This window comes from Carcharhinus amblyrhynchos, chromosome 3 (genome assembly GCF_965287045.1).
Source record: "Carcharhinus amblyrhynchos chromosome 3, sCarAmb.v2.hapA, whole genome shotgun sequence".
Taxonomy (NCBI): domain Eukaryota; kingdom Metazoa; phylum Chordata; class Chondrichthyes; order Carcharhiniformes; family Carcharhinidae; genus Carcharhinus; species Carcharhinus amblyrhynchos.
In genome coordinates this window covers 10,823,346-10,851,120 of record NC_137326.1, presented here as the reverse complement: position 1 = coordinate 10,851,120, position 27,775 = coordinate 10,823,346, and the positions used below count along the sequence as shown (strand labels likewise).

Here is a 27,775-nt window from a genome sequence, read left to right as displayed (position 1 = left end):
ATGCAAATTTAAGTAAAAAGGTACATTTTTTTTGTTGCTTAAAATAAATTGTTTTATTTTGTCCTCCACTTGACATTGCGGGTGAGAGTTACAGTACCACTTGTTTCTTAATTGGGGCCTGAACTCCAGCAAATAACTGACACCTCTTTTTACATTAAACAGAGACCCTTCTTTTATTGATCACACAATGGCGCTGCAGGAAGGTCAGGCGTTGGAAATCCTGGAAGGCATTTACAGGAGCCTGGATATCGATAAGCCTGAGTCCTGGGCCGACTGCGTAGCCTGGGCCCGAAGACATTGGCAGACACAATACAGCAACAACATCAGGCAACTCCTGCACAACTTCCCACCGGACCAGGTACAGTGGGGGGGATATGGGCGGGCAACGGAGGCTGTCTGGGGCATTGGAATAAATCAGCTTTTCAACACTGGGACTGAACAAGAGTAATTACTCTGGCAGAGAGGTTTAATAGGAAGAGATTTTCATAGGAGCCTTGTCACAGGCTGAACAATATTTCTTTTAAGACGGATAACAGACTGTCTTTTTTTTCCCCCCCGCTGTGGAGGATAGGGGTTACTGAAAGGTAATGTGTACTGCAGCACTATTCATCATACTGTACGTTCTTTTAAAAACCGCAATGATGTGATTTTCCTTTGTGCTGGAGTTTCCACTTGCCTCAAGTTGGCCCTTGGTTACCTCAGACAGTCACCTTCACCACCTGGCTGAGATCACAGAGGGGCAACCTTTGACCTTGTCATCTTTTCCATCTGCGTCCCATCCACATCGCACCGAACGGGCATGAGGTAGAAACGCGGTACAATAGTCTCTCCTGAGGTGTCAACCAATGCCCTGATCCGTCAGTCCCACGAGGAACAGAGTGGTTTCTGGATTGCTATATTGTTCTCGTCCCCCTGGGACCTGGTTTGAAGGCAAACAAGACTCGTGGGTTGAAATTTCCTCTCCCTAATGGCCGTAAAGGTTTGAAGTGATGTGACCCCGTTCACCTTCCAGCCCTTTGTTAGAATCACAGAATCCCGACAGTGCATAAGGAGGCCATTCGGCCCATTGAGTCTGCACCGACCACAGTCCCACCCAGGCTCCATTCCCAGAATCCCATGCATTTACCCTGCTAATTCCCCCTGAAACTAAAGTCAATTTTTAGGCCAATCAACCCAACCCGCACATCTTCGAACTGTGGGAGGAAACCGGAGCACCCGGAGGAAACGCACGCGGATACAGGGAGAATGTGCAAACTCCACACAGACAGTGATCCGGCCCGGGAATCGAACACAGGACCCTGGAGCTGTGAAGCAGCAGTGCTAACCACTGTGCTACAGTGCCGCCCTCATGGACCTCCCCCCAAAGCCCACCGCCACTTGCTTCCACTCTGACCGTAATACCACATGGTATGTCCAATCCCTCGGCCACCGACGCTCAGTAGCAGCAGTCTGTACCATCTACAAGATGCACTGCAGCAATTCACCAAAGATCCTTAGACAGTACGTTCCAAACCCACGACCATTTCCATCTACAAGGACAAGGGCAGCAGATACACGGGGAACACCACCACCTGCAAGCTCCCCTCCAAACCACTCACCATCCTGATTTGGAAATATATCGCCGTTTCTTCACAGTCACTGGGTCAAAATCCTGGAATTCCCTCCCTAACGGCATTGTGGGTCAACCCACAGCACATGGACTGCAGCGATTCCAGAAGGCAGCTCACCACCACCTTCTCAAGGACAACTAGGGATGGGCAATAAATGCTGGCCAGCCAGCGACACCCATGTCACACAAATGAATTTTAAAGAATACTTACCAACTAGGGAAGTTTCAATCAAGATTTCAGTGGGTTTGAAGTAAACTGCACAAATCAGCTCGTAATGCAACACAATCTGGCAATAACAAAACAATCTTTCTTATCAAGAAACAAGTTATTTATTACTGCCACATGTAGGCTTACATTAACACTGCAGTGAAGTTACTGTGAAAATCCCCTAGTCGGCACTCTCCAGCACCTTTTCGGGTACATTGAGGGAGAATTTAGCATGGCCAATGCATCAAACCCGCACATCTTTCGGACTGTGGGAGGAAACCGGAGCACCCAGAGGAGACCCACGCAGACACGAGGAGAATGTGCAAACTCCGCACAGACAGTGGTCCAAGCCCGGGAATCGAACCCAGGTCCCTGGCACTGTGAGCCACCCGTGGCAGGGTAACAAATGTATCGTGCTGCCTCAGCAAGGTCGCTTTCCTGGGTCTGAGTTTACAGAACTGTCGTAGGGAGACGCGTGGTCTGCAGTTAGCCCATGCTGGCCTGAACTTACTAACCTTGATATCAAATGTTCCATGCCAAGAAGTTCTGATTCCTCCAGCACTTATCTTGATGACTTCAAATCCTCCCCTCTACAAATAAGAATTAATTTTGGCAAAATTTCCTGGCAGGGATAGATTTACAGACAGCTGGTTGTTTTTGTAAAACATTAGGAACTGCAGTGTGCACAGTCTAAACTTTACGTGGAAGATATGTGATATTGTGAGTGAGAGGCTTGGAAAACAAGCTTCATCGTTGACCGCTTGCTAGTTTGTAGCCGTTACATTTTATCCAGTCATTGGAGAAATCGAATAGCACAGAAAGTTCTTCCGCCTATCATGCCTGTACCAGTTCCTCGAAGGAGTTATCATTGTTACAAAATTATAAAGCTTTTAAAGTTTATTTATTACTGTCAAAAATAGGCTTACATGAAGTTACTGTGAGAATCGCCGAGTTGCCACACTCTGGCGCCTGTTCGGGTACACCGAGGGAGAATTTAGTACGGCCAATGCACCTAACCAGCACATCTTTCGGACTGTGGGAGGAAACCTACAGAGACACGGAGAGAACACGCAGACTCCACACAGACATGCGTGGCACAGTGGTTAGCACTGCTGCCTCACAGCGCCAAGGACCCAGGTTCAATTCCCGGCTTGGGTCGCTGTCTGTGTGGAGTTTGCACGTTCTCCCCGTGTCTGCGTCCACCTAACAGGCACATTTTTCGGACTGTGGGAGGAAACAGGAGCACCCGGAGGAAATCCATGCAGACACGGGGAGAACGTGCAAACTCCACACAATCACCGAGGCCAGAATTGAACTCAGGCCCCTGGCACTGTGAGTGCAGCGGTGCTAACCACTGCTTTGCCAAAGAATGCTGAGCAGCATGTTACACTGGGATCGTGCCATGCGCAACTGGCAACTCTGATTCCTATTGCTATCCGTTAGGAGGATTTGATTTGATTTATTATTGTCACATGTATTAATATACAGTGAAAAGCATTGTTTCCTGCGTGCTATACAGACAAAGCATACCGTTCATAGAGAAGAGGGTGCAGAATGTAGTGTTCCAGTCATAGCTAGGGTGTTGAGAAAGATCAACTTAATGTAAGGTAGTTCCATTGAAAAGTCTTTTGGCAGCAGGGAGGAAGCTGTTCTTGAGTCGGTTGGTACGTGACCCCAGACTTTTGTATCTTTTTCCCGAAGGAAGAAGGTGGAAAAGAGAATGTCCGGGGTGCGTGCGGTCCTTAATTATGCTGGCTGTTTTTCTGAGGCAACGGGAAGTGTAGACGGAGTCAGTGGATCGGAGGCTGGTTTGAGTGATGGACTGGGCTTCGTTCATCATCCTTAGTGGTTTCACGCGATCTTGGTCAGAGCAGGAGCCATACCGAGCTGTGATACAACCAGAAAGTGACCGTTTCCACTTTGTCTCCATTGAAGTAGACAGGGGCATGTTCTCCACTATGCTTTCTGAAATCAATGACTATCTCCTTCATTTTGTTGACCTTGAGAGAGAGATTATTGTCGTCACACCAGTTCACCAGATTTTCTATCCCTTTCCCGTACTCCGTCTCTGTCCAGTCCTACCCGTCTGGGAACAGAGGGATATGGTCCCCGGAAGGGTGGGGGGGGTTTTAGTTCAAACGGACAGCACGCTCAGTGCAGTCTTGGAGGGCCAAAGGGTCTCTCTCTCAGCTGTAATTTTCTTTGTTCTTTATCCCCACAGAATGACGATTCTGTTGCCCTTTCTGCAGCCCTTTGTAGCAACTTGCTATTTATGTTTAATATTGTGTCTTTACTGTAGGAGTGTTCTGAAACAAAATTGAACACCAAGTCACACAGGGAGACATTAGGACAAGTGATGGAAAGATAAAAGTTTTAAGCAGCATCTTAAAGAAGGAGCAGAGAGAGAAGTAGGGAGGCGTAGGAAGAGAATTCCCAAACTTGGGACCCAAGCAGCTAAAGACATAAGAACATAAGAACATAAGAAATAGGAGCAGGAGTAGGCCATCTAGCCCTTCGAGCCTGCCCCGCCATTCAATAAGATCATGGCTGATCTGTTGTGGCTCAGTTCCACTTTCCCGCCCTCTCCCCATAACCCTTAATCCCCTCTCTTATCAAAAACCCATCAACCTGCTTCTTAAAAATATTTAGCGAGGCAGCCTCCACCACTTCAACGGGCAGAGAATTCCAGAGATTCACCACCCTTTGAGTGAAGAAGTTCCTCCTCAACTCCGTTCTAAACCGCCTCCCCTTTATCTTGAGGCTGTGCCCCCTAGTCCTACTGTCTTTTTTGAGCAGGAAGAGTCTCTCCACCTCTATCCTATCCATCCCATTCATCATCTTATACGTCTCAATGAGATCTCCCCTCATTCTTCTAAACTCTAACGAGTACAAGCCTAGTTTATTCAGCCTCTCCTCATAGCTCAATCCCCTCAACTCCGGTATCAGCCTAGTAAACCTCCTCTGCACTCCCTCCAGGGCCAAAATATCCTTGCGCAGGTGCGGCGCCCAAAACTGCACACAGTACTCCAGCTGCGGCCTCACCAATGCCCTATACAGCTGCAGCAAGACCTCCCTACTTTTATATTCAATCCCCCTCGCTATGAAGGCCAGCATCCCATTCGCCTTCCTGACCACCTGCTGCACCTGCAAGCTGGGTTTTTGCGACTCATGCACAAGGACCCCGAGGTCCCTCTGCACCGTCGCCTGCTGCAGTTTTTCGCCACGTAAGTAATAGTCCTTTCTACCATTCTTCCTACCAAAGTGGACCACCTCACACTTGCCAACATTAAATTCCATTTGCCATTTCCTGGCCCATTCGCCCAGCCTATCTAGATCCTTCTGCAGACTCTCCACACCCTCCGCACAATTTGCCTTTCCCCCAATCTTGGTGTCATCAGCAAATTTCGACACCCTGCACTCGGTTCCCTCCTCCAGATCATCTATATAAATGGTAAATAGCTGAGGCCCCAGCACCGACCCCTGGGGCACCCCACTAGTCACCAACCAACTAGTCACCAAAGACAGGGCCCCCAGTGGCGGAACGAAGCGAATAGGGGACGCACGAGAATTGTATGGACTCTGAAATCTGGAAAGTTCGCATCCTGCAGAATGTTACAGAGATGGGGAGAGGAAAAGCTCTGGAGGGATGGACCCACTTTGTAAGGGGAGGCCCCTAACGTCATTTTAAAAAAGGAATTAATTCAATTCTCTTTGGTGAGGCCTGGCTGCTTCTACCGCCTGCCCTCCAGCTGGTGGCGCCCATTTGTGTCCTTTAAGGAGTGGCACAGTTACACTGTGCTTAGCAATGCTGCCTCACAGCGCAAAGGCCCAGGGTTCAATTCCCGGCTTGGGTGAATCGTAGACTAGAATGTACAGTGCAGAAAGAGGCCATTTGGCCCATTGAGCCTGCACCAACAACAATCCCACCAAGCTCCTGTCCTATCTCTGGAACCCTACATATTTATCCCCCTGACATTAAGGGGCAATTTAGCATGGTCAATCAATCTAACCCGCACATATTTGGACATTTTTGGTAGGCAAGGGAATTAAGGGTTATGGGGAGAAAGCGGGAAAGTGGAACTGAGCCACTTCAGATCAGCCATGATCTTATTGAATGGCAGGGCAGGCTCGAAGGGCTAGATGGCCGACTCCTGCTCCTACTTCTTATGTTCTTATGACTGTGGGAGGAAACCGGAGCACCCGGAGGAAACCCATACAAAACACAGGGAGAACGTGCAAAGTCCACACAGACAGTCACCCGAGATCAGAATTGAATCCGGGTCCCTGGTGCTGCGAGGCAGCTAATCACCGTGCCACCCTCAGTGTGACTGTCTGTGTGGAGGTTGCACGTCCTCCCTGCGTCTGCATGGGTTTCCTCCGGGTGCTCTGATTTCCTCCCACAGTCCAGAAGACGTGCCGGTTCGGTGGATTGGGCATGCTAAATTGCCCCTTAGTGTCCCAAGATGCGTAGGCTCGGGGGGATTAGCAGGGTTAATACATGGGGCTACAGGGGTAGGGGCTGGGTGGGATGATCTGTCGGAAAGTCTGTGCAGATCCGATGGGCCGACTGTAAGGATTCTGTGGTATTCTATGTTGGGTGGAAGCTGGTGGAGTTAGCCGTGGCCCCAGTCAGAACAGAAGCAGACTTCGCCGTCTTAGCTGTTCCCACGTAAAATTATTTCCCTTGAAGGACGTACGCTGGCGTTCGTAACGCTGGTTAAATGAATTACCTTTTAATTAATTGTGATGTGCGAATTAACACCCAGCCAGGGGGATGCCTGCCTCCTGTGAGCTTGTGGTTAAGACGCCGGCCCTTTTGTGAGATTGCGTTAGGGGCAAGGCTAGTAAAAGGTCAGCCCAGAATGAAAACAAGAGGCTTTGTGTTGGCACGTGTGCACTCGGGGCCTGCAGAGGGTAGGCTGCAGATTTGAAAGCGGGATTTTGCAATGTGGCAAAAAAATAGGTCTCGGCGGACGCAGCCCCCACCCCACCCCATCCCAAAACAAAAATACAGCGGGTTCAGGTTTGAAACGTGGGTGAGCTGACAGATGGAGAGAGAGAGAGAATTCCTGCAGTTCAAAGAAAAGCTCACATCAGGTTCTGTTTAAAAATTCCAAGCAACACAAAAGAATTTTTAACTCTCACTCCGCGTCTGAAACTTCCTGTCGGGTGAATTTTTACTTTGAGTCAGACGATGCTAATCGGGTAAAGCTTATTTCAGTGCCAGCGTTGGCACCATTGTGCCAAATGCCTGGTGGGCAGTTATTGAGACTGAAGCCGGGGGTGATAATGTCACTCGATGGTCGTTGGTGTCGGGGACGCTATTTTCCATGCGGGCTGCCCGCTTTATTCATTCGCGTACTTGACACAAAATATGGGATATCCGCCTTCAAACCCTCGGAAAGCTGCAACTTGTAGAATCCCTACAGTGCAGAAGGAGGCCTCTCAGCCCACTGAGCCTGCACTGACAACAATCCCACCCTATTCCCGTAACCCCACGTAGTTACCCTAGCTAATCCCCCTGACACTAAGGGGCCATTTAGCATGGCCAATCCACCTAATCTTTCGCAGGAAACCAGAGCACCCGGAGGAAACCCACGCAGACACGGGGAGAATGTGCAGACTTCGCACAGACAGAGACCCGAGCCGGGAATCGAACCCGGGTCCCTGGCGCTGTGAGGTAGCAGTGCTGACCACTGTGCCGCCCATTATTTAGAATGTCGCAGCCACAAGCTTCCCTCTTGTACCATTCCACTGGTCCTTGTAGGACTCTGTTGGCATCTTGTTCCCTTCTGAATCAATGTCGAAATCCTCATCAAAGCCCGTACCCATGAGAGGATTCTACACCCCCTCAGCTGGTAGGGGTAGGGGGGGCACGTAACACGGCACAATTTGCCTCCTTTCACGCCCTTTTGTCTCTGGCCTCCTTGTAGAGTTGTGGCGGTGGCCACCACTGAGTGAATTTCTCGGCTGCAGCTCTCCAGAGTGAGACTTCCCGGCCCTGAGGGAGGGTGTCAGCCCCGCTCCCAGCTGGTTCAGGCTGCCCTCGGTCTGTTATCGCTGCAGGCGGCCTTCTTAAAGTCAGCCTGCTCAAAAAATAACTTTTCTACTCGTGATTGGGCAGTAGCTGCGAGGCCAACAAGAAAAAATAAATAAATCGACCTTAACCTCACCAACCTGCCTGCTGCAGATACATCTGACTATGACAGTATGGGTAAGAGTGACCACCGCACAGTCCTTGTGGAGGCAAAGTTCCACCTTCACATCGAGGATACCCTCCATCGTGTTGAGTGGAATTACCACCGTGCCGAATGGGATAGACTCCTCCTGCCCCTATCTTCTATGTTTCTAGGTTCAGCGCTATTTGCAACTTCTCACATATTGAGGAATCCATATCCAAATGAGACAAAACCTGGACTATATTCAGGCTCGGACTGATAAATGACAAGTGACGTTCATGTCACACAAGCGCCAGGTAATAACTAGCTGCAGAAAGAGAGAATCTAACCCTCGTCCCCTTGATATTCAATAACATTCCCATCACTGAATCCTCCACGATCAACATCCTGGGGAACCAGAAACTGAACCGGTCATGTGACATGAATACTGTGGCGACAAGAACAGGTCAGAGGTTAGGAATCCTGTGATGAGTAGATGGTTAGGTGCGTTGGCCATGCTAAATTCTCCCCCAGTGTATCCGAACAAGCGCCCAAGTATGGCGACTGGGTGATTTTTGCAATAACTTCATTGCAGTGTTAATGTAAGCCTACTTGTGGCGCTGATAAATAAACTTCAACTTTAAATGAATGAAAAAGAAGTGATCATCTGATCAAGGCGGGTTATGAAAGGATTTGATAGGGTGATCATAGAAACACAGAAACTCTGCAGTGCAGAAGGAGGCCATTGAGTCTGCACCGACAACAATCCCACCCAGGTCCTACGGAGAAGTTGCTCTCACTTCTAGAGAAGACTAGAACTATATAGATATAAGATAGTCGCTAATAAACCAAATAGAGAATTCCAAAGCTCTTCACCCCAGAGAATGGTTGAAATGTGGAACTCAATAGCACAAAGTGAAGTGAATAGAATTGATGTAATTATGGAGAAGATAAAGATGAGGAAAGGGGGAAGATTATGCTGATTGGGGTGAAACGATGCAGGCTGGAAGGAGGCTCAAACAAAGCATACATCGTATCCCAGATTAGATGGGCCAAATGGCATTTTTTACTGTGCTGTGCCCACTCTTCTTGCTCATTGTGCTAGGACCATGGCACTGATATGGAATCGAACCTCCAGTTAACTCCCTCAATCTCAGGTTGTAGACTATCTCACTGGAGATTTAGTGACAGCTCTAAGCTTTCTGCTCGCGAGTAGGATTCACGCCCAGAGGAGCGGAGGTTACACCACAGCTCTGTCGACTCAATCTGCCTGTGCCTCTTCCCAGTAAGGTCTCTTGAGTTAAATTAGCAGTGTCAGCTGGAGAATTGATAAGTACGCCTGATATTTTTTTAAATGAGTCCGCCATGCCGAGACTCACTCTTTGAATAGACTAACTAATGACGGATCTGATTCATTCAATGGTGCCTGAATGGCAGCTCAGTTGAATATCACTACAATGAATACTGATTAGCCACGGGCTTCAAGATTGCGCGTCCTTATGTTGTGAAAGCAGTGCATCAGGGTCTGAGAGCAGATTAAAATGTAGGATATGGATAAGACCTTTAATCAACTCCCAGGTCCCCTATTCTATTCTCACAGGGACTGGACTGCCCACCAGTACTATTGACATGTGGATTTCCATTTGCCACAGCAGTGAAACAAATTACGACAAACGGCAGCACAGCGCTGCTTTGAACCCCAGCGTCACAAGTTTTTAACATGCACCGAGCTGTCTTGATAGAATTCGTCCTGTTCTGAATCTTGGAGGTGGTAATTCGCCTCGTACCAACAATCAAATCAATCTGAGGCCAGAGTTAATGATAAATCAGCTTCAATTAGGTAGATTGGCCACAATCTCCAGTTAAAATCTTAATGCTCCCCCGGTGGGGATGGCACGGTGGCGCAGTGGTTAGCACTGCTGCCTCACAGCACCAGGGACCTGATTCATTCCGGCCTCGGGTCGCTGTCAGTGCGGAGTTTGCACATTCTCGCAGTGTCTGTGTGGGTTTTCCTCCGGGGTGCTCCAGTTTCCTCCCACGGTCCAAAGATGTGGAGGTTAGGTGGATTGGCCATGTTAAATTGCCCCTTAATGTCAGGGGGACTGGCGAGAGTAAATGCATGGGGTTATGGAATAGGGCTGGGTGGGATGTGGTCAGTACAGACTCAAGGGGCTGAATGACCTCCTTCTGCACTGTAGGGATTCCATTGGTTCTACTTGGCCCAGGTTGGAGAGAATGACCTCACATGGACCATTTGGGGTGGCACAGTGGTTAACACTGCTGCCTCACAGTGCCAGGGACATAGATTCGATTCCTGGCTTGGGTCAGTGTCTGTGCGGAGTCTGCACATTCTCCCTGCCTCCGCGTAGGTTTCCTCCGGGTGTTCTGGTTTTCTCCCACAGTCTGAAAGTCATGCTGGTTAGGTGCATTGGCCATGCTAAATTCTCCCTCAGTGTGCCTGAACGGGCACCAGAATGTGGCGACTCGGGGATTTTCACAGTAACTTCATTGCAGTGTGAATGTAAGCCTACTTGTGACTAATAAATAAACTTTAAATAGAAGTGTTGATGGTGTTTACAAAGGGGGTGTTATAGAGGGAGTACAGTGAAGGTTAAATAGGCTGATTCCTGGGGTGGCAGGTCTGTCATACGGGAAGAGGTTATGTCGGTTAGGATTATATTCACGGAGTTTAGAAGAGTGAGAGGGGATCACACAGAAATTTATAAAATTCAGACAGGGTAGATTCAGAATGTTCCCAATGGTGGGGGAGTCCAGAACTCGGATCATAGCCTGAGGATGAGGGGTAAACCTTTCAGGAGTGAGGTGAGGAGAAATGTCTTCACCCCAGAAGGTGGTGAATGTGTGGAACTCACTACCGCAGAATGTGGTTGAGGCAAAAACTTTGTGTGATTTCAAAAAGAAATTAGATATAGCTCATGGGGCTGAACGGATCAAGGGATATGGAGGGAAAGGGGGGAGTCAGGATAATGAGTTCGATGATCAGCCATGATCAAAATGAATGGCGGAGCAGGTTAGAAGGGCCAAATGGCCTATTCCTGCTTCTGGTTTCTGTGTTTAATACCTGGACCCCAGGGCTAATGATACTGAAAACACCACCTCCAAACTTTGTAAGAATTCAGTTTGTCGGTGATTTATTTTCTTACAATTCAACAGTGCTGACTTTTGGTTGCAGAGTGCTTTGGGAGTTTGTGACTGAGTAAATGCAAGTTCTTCCTTTTAATGGACAAGTGGAATTTGTTTCTGGCCCTCCGAGAGCTGTGACCTCTGTCTTATGTAACAGAAGTGTGAATTTATCAAGTAACTAATGTGCTTGCCCTCGGTCTTAAGTCTTTAATGGCAGCAACCAGATGTGTGAAAAGCGCACTTTTGAAACTTGTTTTTATTTTGGAGGTGGAATGGAAATGTTAAACACTGCGGCCTAGCTGTCAAAGGCATGACCTGTGTTTTCAAATATGAAGGCCTGGATTTTCACCCTCAAGATGGGTTGAGAGATTTGGGACAACTTCCGACACGTCCCATCCCGCCTTGGGAGAAAGTGCCAGGGAAACGGTGGATTTTCATTCCATGGATGTGGGTTGGGGTGGGGGTTGGGGGGGGCGGGGTGAGGTAGTGTGTGTGAGTCAGGCCTGCCTACCCCAGAGAAATTGAGAGGCAGCCATAGAGACTGCAAGCTAGGTGCCAAGGTGGGCTGTTCAAAAGACTCGCCTCAGCGCTTGGGTACCTTGTCTCAATTACAATTGAAAAGTAAACCACTCTAGCCCCCATCACCTCTCACCCCACTCACACAGACCCCATGCCCCATCCATGTCATCTCAAGACCCCATCCACCCTTGATGACACCTCATGTCTGCCCATGCCAAGGCATGGCACTTCCTTGTCCTTCTGCCCACTATATACTGTGTAGAACAAATTTACCCTAAAGTGATGAAACTCCCTACCAAGCAATAAGAATTGTGCAATTGACAGAAGAAATCTGAGAGCTGGAACTGTCAATCAAGCAATGTTTTCCCGGGGCGGGGGGATCAGCTGTTTTAACAGTCTTTCTGGGCTCTCCGCCAATCTGAAATCATTTAGTTACCCAAGAGAAAGAGGTTTCAAGTACTTGCAGTTTCTGTTGTCGATACTTTACAGGTTCTGGATGATTGATACTTTTATTGTCATGAATTAAAAAGGAGTTTTTTTTTGGAAAGTTATCGGTGAATGACTTATTGTCACTATAGGGTTTGTTGATTGTATACAGTGGTTAGTTGGTGAATGGCCATAGAAGTGCCATAGCTTGGTGGGGGGGCGGAGGTAAGAGGAGCCATTGGAATTGGGTGTGGGAGGCATACCTCAGCATGGGAAGTGGGGTGGTGGGAGGGGAACTCGAGGAGGATCTTTGAACTTCTGTTTCAGAAGGTTCCCTCGTGCACAATACCCCTGAGGCGCCGTGAGCCGTAACTCACTGAAAACCTGGCCCGGCTCCATTCAGGTTGTGGGGTAGCATGTGCCTATTCTGGCAATGGAGTCAGCCAGGCTGCACACCTCCACCAGCCTGCACCCTTAAAAAAACTCGACTAAAAATCAGAAACACAGGGGACGGGGATCGGGAATCCCAGAATCGGATCCTGGCTGCCACTTTCATCACTCACGGAGTTTCCCTGACTGGGTGAAAACCCACAAGTGTTAAAAGCTTGGATTGTCCCTTTTCTGTAATATTGTTCTGTTTGGATTGAGTTTGCCTGTGCTGGACTGTGACATGATCAAATCCCTTCATTTTCTTGCAGGTTACATCCTCAGGAGTTCCTTTCTGGTCAGGTGTGAAGAGATGTCCCCATCCTCTGGAATTTGATCCCAGCAATGTAAGTGCTAACTCCCATCTATTCAGTCTATCTCTGCACAATGCCTTCTTTGTGTGAGGGAGTAAAGTAAGAGGTGGACTGTGACTCTATTGAGTTTTCAGATGGAATAGTGGATGGGCACTTCTTTATTTGATTTGATTTGATTTATTAATGTCACATGTATTAGTATACAGTATTGTTTCTTGCGCACTATTCAGGAAAAGCATACCATTCATGAAGAAGGAAAGGAGAGAATGGAGAATTACAGTCATAGCTGGGGTGTAGAGAAAGATTAACTTAATGCGAGGTATCTTTTTCCCGATGGAAGAAGGCAGAAGAAAGTACGTCCAGGGTGCGTGGGGTCCTTAATTATGTTGGCTGCTTTGTTGAGGCAAGGGAAGTGTAGACAGAGTCAATGGATGGGAGGTTGCTTTGAGTGATGAACTGGGCTTCGTTCAGGACCCTTTATAATTGCTTGCGGTCTTAGGCAGAGCAGGAGCCAAGCTGTGATACAACCAGAAATAATGCTTTCTATGGTGCATCTGTAAAGGTCAGTGAGAATCGTAGCTGACATGCCAAATTTCCTTAGTCTTCTGAGCAAGTACAGGCATTGGTGGGCTTTCATAACTATAGCGTCGGCGTGGGGGGATCAGGATAAGTTGTTGGTGATCTGGACACCATCTAAAAAGCTGAAGCTCTTGACCGTTGTCCCCACTGAAGTAGACTGGGGCATGTTCTCTACAACGTTGAACATAAATCAATTGTATCAGTCAACTGGCGCACAAGACAACTCCATTTTCCTGAAAATTGTGTTCTTGCATATACTTGGCATATAAGTCCTTTTCAGCCACAACATGCTAGTCTCACATTAGTAATCAACCTCAAATTTTCTCCCCTGGGGATGCATGTTTTCCTGACCAGTTCCATATAACTGGGCATAGCAAGCGATACGAACTATGTTGTGACGGTTGTGGGAATTTAAGACACACCCATTCTTTGCATCGGAAGAAGACAATATTTCAAAATGGCAGCTACACCCAACATGGCGTACAAGTCAGTCCCCGTTTCCAAGGGATTTTTTGAGGCTTTGAAGCTTGACATATATACCGACATCCGTAATATAAGGTTGGGAGGGATTGCGCTGTACCGCAGTGGTGAGGTGGACAAAGTACGAGACACCGATACACATGAGGGGTGTGAGCTGCACGTAGCCAGCTCACTAGGCACGGTGGCACAGTGGTTAGCACTGCTGCCTCACAGTGTCAGGGACCCGGTTTCGATTCCCAGGTTGGATCGCTGTCTGTGTGGAGTTTGCATGTTCTCCCCGTGTCTGTGTGGGTTTCCTCCGTGTGCTCCGGTTTCCTCCCACAGTCTGAAAGATGTACTGGTTAGGTGCATTGGCCACGCTAAATTCTCTGTCAGTGTACCCAAACAGGAGCCATAGTTTGGCGACTAGGGGATTTTCACAGTAACTTCATTGCAATGTTAATCATAGAATCCTTACAGTACAGAAGGAGCCTATTCAGCCCATCGAGCCTGTACTGGCAACAAATCCACCCTGGCCCTGTAACCCCACCCTGCTAATCCCCCCGAAACTAGGGTCAATAAGCATGGCCAATCAACCCAACCCACACATCTTTGGACGGTGTGAGCACCCGGAGGAAACCCATGCAGACACGGGGAGAATGTGCAAACTCCGCACACACAATGACCCAAGCTGGGAATTGAACCCAGGTCCCTGGTGCTGTGAGACAGCAGTGCCAATCATTGGTAAATGTACGCCTACTTGTGACACCAAAAAAATGAACTAAAGAACTATTTTGACCATTGTAAGAAGATAAAATGCCGTAAGGAGAGGGATAAAAGGAGCAATTAGAGAAGCAGACATGTTGCATTGATTACGTGGTCAGAGATCGGTGAGGAGCCTGCGATCTGAACTGGAGGCTGGTGAGATCGGAGCCCTAAAAATAATAATCAAATGGAGTTTGGACTCAGGGGAGAGGGGGGAATGTTCATTAAACATTAGATCGATTGTCAGAAGACAGGAGTATTTCCACAGGAAAGGTCCATCCGAATGATCTGACCTCTCGCTGTTGATGGCCGAGTTGTGTGAGATCGAATGTCAGTCCACCGGTGGGTTCTCACGACTCTCAAAGGGCCAGATGTCAGTGGCTGGTTCACAGAGGAAATCCTGTGCCAGGCCACCCCGAGCCTTGTGCTGGCTGTTTTGTGAAGATATTCCAAATGGAGCCCACTCCAAATCCCTTTGCTCTCTCGCCACCATTTCACACCCCGATTTGGTGAGGTTGAGCGAGGGGTTGCCTGAAGGAGGGGAGCAGAAATGGTGTGGGGGGGGGGGGAGAGGGGTTCAACGCAGGGAAGGACTAATGCATTACAGCGGCATGTTGTAACACATTGATGCATCCCCTCATTGTGAATGGGCGGAGAGAATGCTGCCGTCTGTGTAACCGTGGCAACTGCACCCTTTTTAACTTCTTAATATTCTCAGCTGCGGTGAGGCTTTCCAGGAAGTGTGACCCCTGGTGCATTTAAGCCGGCTTCTACCTGATATCCTCCGCATATTGTTCCATTCACACTCCAACTTCCTGTTCAACTCCAGCACTGGCATTAACTCTCATGGTTTATGAATGGAACTGAAGGAGGCGATGGCGTAAACATCAGCAGAGTCGTGGCTTTGAGTGGCTGCAAAGGGATCTCGCCCAACTGCAAGGTGCAGCGGGACCATTCAGCAAGCAAAACAGCAGAGGGGGGGAAGCTGAACGCCTGCCAGTATTCTGTCCTCATCGTTTACTCTTTGCAAGACTGCTTTTCTTAAAAGTTCTTTCATTCTGTCAATGTGCTCCTTTCAAAACGATAATCAGCAGGAAGTGAACAGGCTGGAGAGAGTTACACCGAGGGGACAAGAAACCAGAACTAGAGGGCACAGCCTCAAAATAAAGGGCGGGGGGGTGCAGTTTGGAACAGAGTTGAGGAGGAACTTCTTCACTCAAAGGGTGGTGAATCTCTGGAATTCTCTGCCCATTGAAGTGGTGGAGGCTGCCTCGTTGAATATGTTTAAGTCACGGGTGGATAGGTTTCTGATAGACAGGGGAATTAAGGGTTACGGGGAGCAGGCTGCAAAGTGGAACTGATCCACTTCAGATCAGCCATGATCTTATTGAATGGCGGGGCAGGCTCAAAAGGGCTACTCCTGCTCTTATTTCTTATGCTCTTATTAAGCTGCTTGTATTTCATTGGGTGACAGTGGTTAGCACTGCTGCCTCACAGTGCCAGGGACCCAGGTTCAATTCCCAGCTTGGGTCAGTGTCTGTGCGGAGTCTGCACGTTCTCCCCGTGTCTGCATGGGTTTCCTCCGGTTTCCCCCCACAGTCCGAAAGACGTGCTGGGAAGGTGCGCTGGCCATGCTAAATTCTCCTTCAAGCACCAGAGTGTGGCAACTCAGGGATTTTCACAGTAACTTCATCGCAGTGTTAATGTAAGCCTACTTGTGAATACATAAACTTGAAGGGTATGAGCGAGGTTGAGCAGTGAGGTAAAACTCTGAGGTGATCCCTTTTGCTGGGAAGAGTTGTTTTTGTGTGACATGGGTGTCGCTGGCTGGCCAGCATTTCTTGCCCATCCCTAGTTGTCCTTGAGAAGGTGGTGGTGAGCTGTCTTCTTGAATCGCTGCAGTCCACGTGCTGTGGGTTGACCCACAATGCTGTTAGGGAGGGAATTCCAGGATTTTGCCAGCGACAGTGAAGGAACGGCGATCTATTTCCAAGTCAGGATGGTGAGTGGCTTGGAGGGGAACTTGCAGGAGGTGGTGTTCCCATGTATCTGCTGCCCTTATCCTTCTGGATACAAGTGATTGTGGATTTGGAAGGTGCTGTCTAAGGATCTTTGGTGAATTACTGCAGTGCATCTTGTAGCTAGTACACACTGCTGCTACTGAGCGTCTGTGATGGAAGGATCAAATGTTTGTAGATGTGGTTCCAATCAAGCAGACTGCTTTGTCCTGAATGGTGTCGATTTTCTTGAGTGTTGTCGGAGTTGTGCCAATCCAGGCAAATGGGGAGTATTCCATCACACTCCTGGCTTGTGCCTTGTAGATGGTGGACAGGCTTTGGGGAGTCAGGAGGTGAGTGAGGAGAGGCAGTATGTGCTAAATTATAATAATTTTCAAAGGAGCCCAGGAGGAGAGGGGTCTGGGAGTGTTCGCACAACTGTCGGACGGTGTGAGAAAAAGTGAACAAAGTAGACAGGAATTCTGCACTTTATATAAAAAAAAGAGGCAGTGAATCCAAAAGCCAAGAAGTGAAGCTAAACCGGAATAAAACACCGAAATAAGCAGAATATTGCAGATGCTGGACTCTGAAACAAGAACGCAGATTGCTGGGGAAAAAAATCTCAGGCTGGGAATAGAGCGATACGGACCGCGTAGAGGTGAAAAGGTCTTTACTTTAGAAAGGCGTCATGTGGCTGCGCAGGCCTGATGGGCCGAAGGGCCTGTTCCTGTGCTGTTCTTTGTTCTATGTGTAGAGAGAGAACACAGAGTTAACGGAGCCCAACGCAAACAGGAGTAGCAGCATCTCATCTGATTAAGCACGTTACAGCTTTCAGAACTCAACATTGGTTTCAGCAACTTTAGACTGTCACCTTTCTCTTGCATCTTAACCTTTTTTTTATATTTATTTTCTCAGTGTAAAAGAAGCCATCCCTTCCCATCAGCATCCCCCCCTCCCCAACATCTCACATTCTGAACCATCTATCTCCTGTTCTTTAGGTTGCTACATCTTATTGCAATCTCTCCCGGCTGCAGGATAATATCCAATAGGTTTTCCCTGCTCTTTAGTTCTGATAAAAGAGTGAACTTGACTCGAATCGGCATCTCTGTTTCCTCTCCCTACAGATGCTGCCAGACTTGCTGAGTTTTTCCTCAGCCTTTGTCTCATGACATAGCACCAGCTCAGCTCCAGCTGAAGTATGGTCTGCCAATTTCACACACCACACTTTAGGAAGGACATGAAGGTTTTGGAGAGGGTCCAGAAGAGATTTACCAGAACAGTTCCAGGGATACGAGGCTCAAAGCTACATGGATAGACTGGAGAAGAAGTTGGGTTTGTGCTCCATTTGGCAGAGAAGATTAAATGGTTAGCGCTGCTGCCTCACCACGCCAGGGACCCGGATTCGATTCCTGGCTTGGGTCACTGTCTGTGTCACTGTCTTGGGTCTGTCTGCACATTCTCTCCCTATCTTCATGCGTTTCCTCCGGGTGCTCCGGTTTCCTCCCGGCCCAAAAGACATGCTGGTTAGATGCATTGGCCATGCTAAATTCTCCCTCAGTGTACCCAAACAGGCACCGGAGTGTGGCGGCTAGGGGATTTTGACAATAACTTCATTGCCATGTTAATGTAAGCCCACTTGTGACAATAATAAACTTTAAACTTTTAGTGTGGGGGATATAGATTCTATAATGTTGATTTGGATAAATATTTGAAGGATAGATTTTGCAGAGATATAGAAAAAGAAAGGGAATGTAGGCCCCCTCAAAGAATGATGCCCTTTGTAAGGGTCTACACAAACGCAATAGATAGTCTCCTGTGCTGAGATTAAGCTTAAAAATTTTAAAGGATTTGATCGGGTAGCGTTACGATCCTTGGCCAGATCCCAGGACACACGGGGTGATCCAATCAGGGACCAATAATATTTTGTTTAATGTAGATAAGGTTGAAAATGAAGACAATTGCTTTTGGCATAAAGCCACAAGAATCCACAGGTTTTAAACCAACAATAAAATTTGCTATGCATGTTAAAACAAAGATAAAACAATTTGCAGTATCTATCTTGCATTCTAACCTTCAGAGTTAGGATGAAGCACATGTGAGTTAACAGATTTACTCTGGTCAGACGCAATACGCTAAATGACAGGTGCAACCAGAACAGATTCCATGGATTTCTCAACAAACTACCCCGATATTGGTAAGCCAGCCAATCTCGCTGAAACTTCATCATTCTCACAAAGGTTTCCAATCTCCACCTTCGAAGATACTGTCTCAGAATCCTGTCCAAACGTCACTCCTGCTCGAACAGCTTTAACAGTAGCTAACTTAAAGGGTTTCAGTGTCCAAGATTTCTTCTCCCTGGATTCCCAAGTAGACTCAACACTCTCTTACAAACACGCTTTCTGATCCATGGCTGTTCCAAGCAGAACACCATCGCTCCAAAAGAGTACCTTAAAGTCTGTTTAACTTTATTTATTAGTGTCGCAAGTAAGGCTTACATTAACACTGCAATGAAAATCCCCTAGTCACCACACTCCGGTTGTTTGGGTTGACTGAGGGAGAATTTAGCATGGCCAATGCACCAAACCAGTATGTCTTTCAGAAGGAAACTGAAGCACCCAGAGAAAACCCACGCAGACACGAGGAGAATGTGCATACTTCACACAGACAGTGACCCAAGCCAGGAATTGAACCCAGGTCCCTGGCGCAGTGAGGCTGCAGTGCTAACCACTGTTCCACCGTGCCGCTGCCATTTAACTTGGATTAACTAGAACCTGTTTCTGGCCTTTTTTGTTTTTGTGACGTTGGTTGTCAGACTGCCGTAATGTGCCTTAAGACAGGCTATACACACTGACCCTTGGACCTACCAAAACCCTCCCAGAGAGTCCCAACCTTGTCACTAGGCAGGAGCCAGTGTAACAAGCATTGAAATGTCCCATACTTTAAATATCACAATCTCCACAGTCTGTAAAATTAACACCCTGCGAAACCCAGATCCATGGATTTCATGACTGGAGTTACAGAGATACTGTTCGGGCAAACGAAGAATTAGGGAGAATAACTTTAAAATTAGAACGGGACCAGTCAGGAGTGAAATCCAGAAGCTCTCGTTTTCTAAGGTTTGGTGGGAGGCTGGGATTCTCCCTCAGGAGGAATCCCCCCCGCAGGAGACAAATTGCTTGGAGCGCACGATGGTGGCCGATTGAACTAACCACCTCAATGGGTTGATGATTAATGTTTGTTCTGCACTTTCTTCACTCTGTATGGAGGGAGGATTCCGTTTGGAGGGCTTGCAGAAGGGAACTGAGTGAAAATGAAAGTGTGCGTGGATGAGTCAGAGGGGAGTGGAAGAATCAGGACTTGGCAGCAGCCTTTCCTCAAAGAGACCAGAAAAGGGAGATCATTGACGTACGTGGTGCAATGTCACTGATATTAGTGGGGGAAGTTCAGTGATTAATCCCAAATTAATTCACTTTGGGGATTGCCTGAGTTGGAATCTTTAGCAATAGCTCAGTAAATGTGGATAATTAACGCAAAATTAGGGAGGGAGTGTTTAGATAAGTTCTTTGCCAAGATGGGAATTAATGACAAAGTTCCCTTTTTATCCTCTACACTTGAGGTGCAAAGTTAAGTTGTTCATGGGACAGGGTCATGGAATTCAAGTAGGTCATTACATTAGAAGAATTGGCATGTGTATAAATTCAATGAGCTAACTCAATTCCTCTGTATAAAACTGTCCTCACCCCAAACATTATTGATGGCAATAATGATAGGACTTGCACCATCAGTTACAAACCAGGGAGCGCTACAGAATACTGAGAGGCCGAGATAGAATGGACTTGGAGAGGATGTTTCCGCTATGGGAGAGATTAGAACTTGAGAGCACAGCCTCAGAGTGAAGGGACGTGCCTTTAAAACAGAGATGAGGAGGAATTTCTTCAGCCTGAGCGTGGTGAATCCGTGGAACTCATTGTCACAGAGGCCGGGTCGTTGAATGCCTTTAAGATTAATAAGGGGATCCAGGGTTACCGGGAGAAGGCAGGAGAATGGGAGCCCAGATTGAATGGCGGGGCAGAGTCAATGGGCCGAATGGCCTAATTCTGCTTCCGTATCTTACAGTATGTGAGTTCAAATCCCACCACGGCAAGTTGTAAAATTGAGTTCCCAAATCCTGTCATTTATGGATTAATACTACTGATATTCATGTAGAAATCAGCCAAGTTGGTTACAAGAAAACTCAACCGATTTAACAAACCACGTAAACTCAGTGGCTACCAGAGCGGGTCGGAGGCTAGGAATACTGCGGCGAGTAACTCGCTCATGACTTCTCAAAGCCTGTCCACCATCTAAAAGATGCAAGTCAGGAGTGTGATGGAATACTCCCCACTTGCCTGGATGGGTAGGGATGGATAGGGTAGAGGTGGAGAGGTTCTTCCCGCTCAGAAAGGACAGCAGGACTAGAGGGCACAGCCTCAAGATAAGCGGGGGGTGGGGGGGGGGCGGTTTAGAACAGAGTTGAGGAGGAACTTCTTCACTCAAAGGGTGGTGAATCTCTGGAATTCTCTGCCCATTGAAGTCGTGGAGGCTGCCTCGCTAAATATATTTAAGACACGGGTAGATAGGTTTTTGGTAGGCAAGGGGATTAAGGGTTATGGGGAGAAAGCGGGAAAGTGGAACTGAGCCACGACAGATCAGCCATGATCTTATTGAATGGCGGGGCAGGCTCGAAGGACTAGATGGCCTACTCCTGCTCCTATTTCTTATGTTCTTATGGGTGCAGCTCCAACAACACTCAAGTAGCTTGACACCATCCAGGGCAAAGCAACCCACTTGATTGGCACCACACCTACAAACATCCACTCCCTCCACCACTGACGTTCAGTAGCAGCAGTGTGTACTATCTACAAGATGCACTGCAGCAATTCACCAAAGATCCTCAGACAACACTTTCCAAACCCACCACCACTTCCATCTAGAAGGACAAGGCAGCAGATACATGGGGAACACCACCACCTGCAAGTTCCCCTCCAAGCCACTCACCATCCTGATTTGGAAATATATCACTGTTCCTTCGCAGTCGCTGGGTAAAATCCTGGAATTCCCTCCCTAACGGCATTGTGGGTCAACCCAAGCACGTGGACTGCAGCGATTCCAGAAGGCAGCTCACCACCACCTTCTCAAGGGCAACTAGGGATGGGCAATAAATGCTGGCCAGCCAGCGATGCCCGTGTCCCACAAATGAATAAAAAAAAAATTGCTTTTGAAAGATAGGAATTGGATATCCCTTATATCCAGTCTGAGCTTACAACTGACCGCAGTCCCACAGAACCTGCTTCACTCTTTATGTTGCCTGGAAGATGTGCAGGAATCAACAGGCAAACAGAGAGAGGGCAATAAGTCCAACGTTGCCTCATTCTGAAATAAATTTTCACTAATCTGTGTAACCATAGATCCGTACAGTGCAGGAGTAAGCCATTCAGCTCATCAAGTCTGTACTGACAACAATCCCACCCAGGCCCAATGCCTGTAACCCCACACATTTATCCTGCTAATCCCCCTGACACAATGTTCAATTTAACATGGCCAATCAACCTAACCTGCACATCTTTGGACTGTGGGAGGAAACCGGAGCATCCAGAGGAAACCCCACACAGACACGGGGAGAATGTGCAAACTCCACACAGACAGTGACCCGAGCCGGGAATCAAATCGGCTCCCTGGTGCTGTGAGGCAGCAGTGCTAACCACTATGCTGTCTACCGTTGCTTTGTTGCAGTGAATGTTTATAGAAAGTACACTAAAAATTTTTGTTTTTATCAAAATGTGGGCTCAGAATCAGAAGCAGCCAGATGGGACTGGTTGTTACAGGAAAGTACACAAGTTATGTATTCAGTCTTCTACCCTGTTGGAGATTTTCTACATTTTTTAAAAACATTTTTGGGTTTTTTCGAAGTCCGATCTTTGAAGCTAAATGCACTCGAGGGTGTGATAAGTGGACCGGATTCAAAATCATAGAATCCCTACAGTGCAGAAGGAGGCCATTCGGCCCATTGACTCTTCACTGACCACAATCCCATCCAGGCCCTATCCCCTTAACACCACTTATTTACCCTGCTAATTCCCCTTGATACTAAGGGGCAACTTAGCACGGCCAATCCACCTAACCCGCACATCTTTGGACTGTGGGAAGAAGCCAGAGCACCTGGAGGAAACCCACACAGACACGGGGAGAACATGCACAGCCGATCACTCAAGCTGGGAATTGAACTTGGGTCCCTGGCGCTGTGAGGCAGCAGTGCTAACCACTGTGCCACCGTGCTACCCTACAGGAGTTGCTGTCGAGACCAGCACTTGTTGCTCATCCCCGAGGGCCCTCAATTGCTAATTTCTAGACTATTTCAGAGGACAGTTAAGAGTCAACCACATCATTGTGGGCCTGGAGTCACATGTAGGCCAGACCGCGTAAGGATTTCCTTCCCTAAAGGACATTAGGAAATGTACCTTTACTGTCCTCAGATTGTGGGTTTTGTTCTGTGTTGAAGCTGTACTTCCCAGCATTGTTGCCTTTTACATGGTGTGAACAGTTAAATGGGGACTGGGTACAGATTTTACTGTACTGCAGCTCTTGAAAACAACATCCATCCAAACAGAAGAACATATGTGATTTTTAACAATAAGAAGCAAAACTGATTACCAATAGCGGTTACTGGAAAACAAGCCATGTATTGTTTTGATTTGTTATTGTTACAAGTATTGGGATTCAGTGAAAAGTATTGTTTCTTGCGCGCTATACGGACAAAGCATTCTGTTCATAGAGTACATAGGGGAGAAGGAAAGGAGAGGGTGCAGAACATCGTGTTACAGTCATAGCTAGGGTGTAGAGAAAGATCAGTTTTATATGAGGTAGGTCTGTTCAAAATTTTGATGGCAGCAAGGAAGAAGGTTTCCTTGAGTCGGTTGGTACATGATCTCTGACTTTTGTATCTTTTTCCCAATGGAAGAAGGTGGAAGAGAGAATGTCCGGGCTGCGTGGGGTCCTTTTTTATTCATTTGTGGGACATGGGCGTAGCTGGCTGGCCAGCATTTATTGCCCATCTCTAGTTGCCCAAGGAGGGCAGTTGAGAGTCAACCACATTGCTGTGGCGCTGGAGTCACTTGTAGGCCAGACCAGGTAAAGACGGCAGATTTCCTTCCCTGAAGGACATCAGTGAACCAGATGGGTTTTTCCAACAACGGTTTCACGGTCATCAGTAGATTCTTAATTCCAGATTTTTTTTTTCTTATTGAATTCAAATTCCACCATCTGCTGTGGCGGGATTTGAACCCAGGTCCTCAGAACATGAGCAGAGTTTGTGGATTAACAGTCAAGCGATAATGCCTCTCGTCCTTGATAATGCTGGCTGCTTTAGGCTGGTTGGTTGTTAACAAAGAATGTTCTGCCTTGATGGGAAATGTGCACTGTTTAAAAATCAAGCCTGCCCTATTTCTCAGCAAAGGACTGAGTCACTATCCGGATTCTATGAATTGAAATGGGTCTAACATTGCAGAATCACACGTGCCTGTTCGTACTCGCTCGCAATTTCATAACCTTAACGTTTGAAACAATTGATGTGTAGCCGTGCTAACTAATCACTTCAAGGAAACGCTAGACAAGTGGGAAATGACGTAGGCACTGAATGCCTTCTTTCTTTCCCAGTTCTCTCTCTCTCCCTTTTCCCAATTATACACGCCTAAATCCAACAGTAACCTTATTAGAATTTGAATGTCGCGCCTTGTTTTCAACCAATCACTGCCTGGCTGGTTGCTTCAACGTAGCACCACATGCCATCTGCCAGTCTGTTACTTGGCATTTTGGAAAGAGGTTATTGTGTTGCCCGGGTGAGAGCTAAATCCAGAGGCTCCAAGCCCTCATTTTATTCCTGGTCCTCCCTCTTTAAACACCTGCTCAATGAGATGTCCCGCGATGTATTGAAGTGATAAGCCATTCATAAATTTTTTTTCATATATATATATGTAAACATTGATAACAAGACTCAGGTCCCACCTGCTTGCAAGCCCAGACCCGACAGATGGTAGAGTGGGGACAGGTGATGGAAGAGAGGGAGGGCAGAGGGTGGGGATTGTGGCCGGTGATCTGACGAAATGCCTTCGCCGACTTAAAACCCGATCTTTCGTAAGGTGTGGAAATGAATGGGTGGATACTGAACGTGCGAGCTGAGCTGGTATCTGATTTCCCGTTTAGAACTCTGCGGTCGCTGCGACAGGTTTTCCAGTCAAATTGGCTGGGACTATGTTGGAAAAGGTGTGAACTCTGAGGTTGATTTTAAAGGTAGAGAGAAAGATTAAGTGCAGTGTTATTCAGTCCCATTGTATTGTTTCCAGGGAAGTCGAATCCAGCACGGAAATGCAGCTATTCAAAGCGCCACCGGGCTAAGTTAGGAAACAGAACAAAGAGTTTCAGGCAGTGCCAGCTATGACAGGTTGAGCTAGGGCACCGTGCCATCTCAGTATAACGTGCAGCTGGATAAAAATAAAACACCGCCAGCAATCTGGAATCGAAACAGAAGATGCTGGAAATGAGAAGGATTTCTTTCATACAGCGGGGCATGAGGCAAAGGAGGCAATTTAAAAGTCAAAAATGATCTGAAAGGGTGAAACTTTGCAGGGCTGTAGTTTTGGGTGGCGCAGTGGTTAGCACTGCCACCTCACAGCGCCAGGGACCCGGGTTCAATTCCAGCCTCGGGTGACTTTCTGTGCGGAGTCTGCACATTCTCCCCATGTCTGTGTGGGTTTCCTCTGGGTGCTCTGGTTTCTTCCCACACTCCAAAGAAGGTTAGGTGGATTGATTGTGCTAAATTGCCCCTTCGTGTCAGGGGGGATTAGCAAGGGAAATGTGTGGGGTTAGGAGGATAGAACCTGGGTGGGATCGTTGTCAGTGCAGACCCGATGGGCTGAATGGCCTCCTTCAGCGCTATAGGGATTCTGTGATTCTATGGCAAAAGGGCAGAAAAATGAGACTAACGGGATAGCGCTTTCAAAAATCCAGTGCACATATGATGGGCTGAATGGCCTCTTTCTGTGCTGTATCACTCTATGAGGGTCCCTGGGATCTGTAAAGAGTAAAGGTAAGTTAATGCTTCAGGTGTGAGACCACTCCATCAAAGGGACTCCATCTGAAGCACAAACTGGTCTTTTTACGGACCCCACAGTGGTTAGCACTGCTGCCTCACAGCACGAGGGACCCGGGTTCGATTCCTGGCTTGGGTCACTGTCTACGCGGAGTCTACACATTCTCCCCATGTCTGCGTGGGTTTCCTTCCATAGTCCAAAAGACGTGGTGGCCAGGGTGCATTGGCCATGCTAAATTCTCCCTGAGCGTACACAAACGGGCATCAGAGCATGGCGACTAGGGGATTTTCACAGTGACTTCATTGCAGTGTTAATGTAATCCTACTTGCAGCATCAATAAATAAACTCTAACAAAAACCTTTAAACAGCGGACTTGCTGTGTCCTTGCGGCAGTTTCTATTTTAATCACAACTCAGATGGAGAGTGTTTGAACACTAAAATCAACAATGAAAGAGATTAGACTCAGATGGCATGTTAAGGTTCAGATAATGGGTCCAGAAAGACTGTAGCGAACCCAGGCGATGATATTATTAATCTCCAACAAGCTTGCTAGCTTTTTAAAGAACTACAAATCCTGAAAGCTAAAATCATATCTCGAAGGTTTACATTTGTGAGAACGTAGCCTGAACAATGTGTGATGCTTCAGTGGTGATAATAAACCCAGGAAGCACAGATCGGGGTGGTCTATAAAATAAATATATATAAAACACCTTCAGTGTAGCAAGATCTTCCACAGCACTTCAGAGTAAGAAGTCTCACAACACCAGATTAAACTCCAACAGATTTATTTGCTATCACGAGCTTTCGGAGCACTGCTCCTTTACCAGGTGAGTCTTCTGATGAAAGGGCAGCGCTCCAAAAGCTTGTGCCACCAAATAAACCTGTTGGATTTTAACCTGGTGTTGTGAGACTTCTTACTGTGCCCGCCCCAGTCCAATGTCAGCATCTCCACATCATGAGTACTTGGGAGGTGAGGGAATGATGTTGGGTGGAGGAGGCTGTGCGGGTGGGAAGGAGTGAGGCAGAGGAGGGATTTTAGCAGATGGATAAGGATGTTGAATCTGAGGCTTTAGGGAATTGGGAGCCAATGGAAAGGCCAGATTATTGGACAAATTTGACCGAGTGCAGTATAGAATGTGGGGAGGAGAGTTCTGAATGAGCCGAATTACACAGACTTTGGAGGATAGGATATCAGCCAAGAAAGCATCTGAACAACCGAATTAATCAGGGTGGTGACAAAATTGGGGACAGAGATAGACTATGACTTTGAGTTGATTGATTTATTTTTGTCACATGTATTAGTGCACAGTGAAAATTATTGTTTCTTGCGCTTTCATAGAGAAGGAAAAGGGAGAGTGCAGAATGTAATGTTACAGTCATAGCGAGGGTGTAGAGAAAGGTCAGCTTAATGCAAGGTAGATCCATTCAAAAGACTGATGGCAGCAGGGAAGAAGCTGTTCTTGAGTCGATTGGTATGCAACCTAAGACTTTTATACCTTTTTCCCGATGGCAGAAGGTGGAAGAGAGAATGTCTGGGGTCCATGGTGTCCTTACTGTGGAAAGAGCAGGGCAGAGGGACAGTTAGGGCAGCTGCCTGTCAGGGGCTAGCACAGACACAGTATCATAGAGCTCTACAGTGCAGAAAGAGGCCTTTCGGCCCATCAAGTCTGCGCCGAACACAATCCCACCCAGACCCATATCCCTACATATTATACCCACTAATCCCTCTAACCTACACATCCCTGGACACTAAGGGGCAATTTCTTAACATGGCCAATCAGCCTAACCCGCACATCTTTGGATTGTGGGAGGAAACCCAAGCAGACACGAGGAGAATGTGCAAACTCCACACAGACAGTGACCCGAGCCGGGAATCGAACCCAGGACCCTGGAGCTACCGGACCCCCAGTGGGCCGAATGGTCTCCTCTGTGATTTTTTTTTTTCCTGATCCCATGACTTTTCTGCTATGGTGCTTGGGGAAGGGTGATCTTTTTTGGCTGGAGAGAATTGGGAAGCTCAGCTTAGAGTCATCCAAGAGTTGGTGA

General features: G+C 47.5%; 1 protein-coding gene across 1 annotated transcript in view; it reads left to right on the top strand.

The window, feature by feature from the left end:
• LOC145341333 (ubiquitin-like modifier-activating enzyme 1) overlaps positions 1 to 27,775 on the top strand; it is a 261,826-nt gene that overhangs the window by 90,588 nt on the left and 143,463 nt on the right. Inside the window, exons 17-18 of the mRNA XM_080186247.1 lie at positions 163 to 358; positions 12,763 to 12,837. Of these exons, the coding sequence (XP_080042373.1) occupies positions 163 to 358; positions 12,763 to 12,837 (271 nt within the window). The remainder of the gene's footprint in view (positions 1 to 162; positions 359 to 12,762; positions 12,838 to 27,775) is intronic.